The sequence below is a fragment of the Acyrthosiphon pisum genome, chromosome X, assembly GCF_005508785.2.
Source record: "Acyrthosiphon pisum isolate AL4f chromosome X, pea_aphid_22Mar2018_4r6ur, whole genome shotgun sequence".
In the NCBI taxonomy this organism is placed as follows: Eukaryota; Metazoa; Arthropoda; class Insecta; order Hemiptera; family Aphididae; genus Acyrthosiphon; species Acyrthosiphon pisum.
The window spans coordinates 39,099,530-39,100,851 of record NC_042493.1 but is presented as its reverse complement, the minus strand read 5'-3'; the positions used below and the strand labels follow the sequence as shown (position 1 = coordinate 39,100,851).

Sequence of the window (1,322 nt, the reverse complement as noted above, 5' to 3'; positions counted from 1 at the left end):
TAGTAACAATAGTGATATGCAGTATATATTTTCTGATATTTAACAAAAAGCGTTTATTTCGTGAATTTTGACATTTTGAATAAATCTACAGCAGCAGATGCTGATAGTAGGAGTTAATTACTGATAAAGAGATTTATACACCGCACACGTTACGAATAATTTATTTATTATTGATGAGGAGTGGTTACTGATAAGGTTACGGTTGCGGTATCACTGATAAGGTTACACTTACTGATAAGGTTACACTTACTGATAACAACGTCACACACGTGAACGATAGGCTGCTGAGGGTGTGGGGGTGTGGAGGCGTGGGGGTGTGGGGTTGTGGAGGTTGTGGAGGGTGTGTCGGCGTGGGGGTGTGGAGGTTGTGGAGGGTGTGGTGGCGTGGGGGTGTGGAGGTTGTGGAGGCGTGGGGGTGTGGGGGTGTGCGGTCTGAACCCCCCAAAATATACTACTTTCAACATTATTCTACAATATTGTATTATTTGTAATTAGAATTTTTTTCTCTTAAAAAAAGAATTATTATTATTTTATAAGAACAACTTACGGTACAAATATTTCTAAATAACATATAATTTTATCGTAAATGTATTATTATATTTATTACCTTCTATTTAAATAAATGTATTATGTATACTATGTATTGTAGGTATAACAATAACTGTTAAAACGTTTATTAATAATAAGTTTTTTTTTAATTTATACTATTTACTATTTAAAGAAATGTATTGGGAATTAGGATTACACAAAAAGTGTCGTGTATCAAATGTAAGAACAGAGAAAATGATGTAAATGTATAAACAATTCTCAATAATATTATATTCTTTAAAATTCTTTTAAATCGAGTGTATGAAGTTTTATGGTATGAAATGTAAAAAATAATATATTATAAAATTCTGTTACTAATTAGTAATTACTATAATGGAAAAAATAAAAATATAATTATTAAAAATTGGAATGTAATTAATTATGACATGGTTTTTTGATACATATTATATTGTAATTTTTAAAAACTATTGTAATATGGTCACCAGTCACCACTGATTGCAAACTAGGAATATGGCCACCAAATTTTTGTGTGATTCGCATAGATAATAAAGACATGGATAAAAAATATATTCTTTAACTTTTTACCAAAACAATAAAATGTTTGTAGTTCTTGTCCCTGTGGGTCTTATTAAAAAACCAGAATTATGATAACTCTATTATTTCAGCAGATATCGCAATGGGCAAGTCTCACAGATAACGTGATAAAACCCTATACCAAGAATCAATAACCAGTGCCACATTATGTAACCATGATGGTAAATAATTGTAAAATT

At 30.3% G+C, this 1,322-nt stretch overlaps 1 protein-coding gene across 1 annotated transcript in view; it reads left to right on the top strand.

Moving 5' to 3' along the window:
- Positions 1–723: 723 nt before the first annotated feature.
- The window catches only part of LOC107883263, a 2,675-nt gene continuing 2,076 nt past the window's right edge, over positions 724–1,322 (top strand). The window contains exon 1 of the mRNA XM_029485112.1: positions 724–788. Coding sequence (XP_029340972.1) covers positions 724–788 — 65 coding nt within the window. The remainder of the gene's footprint in view (positions 789–1,322) is intronic.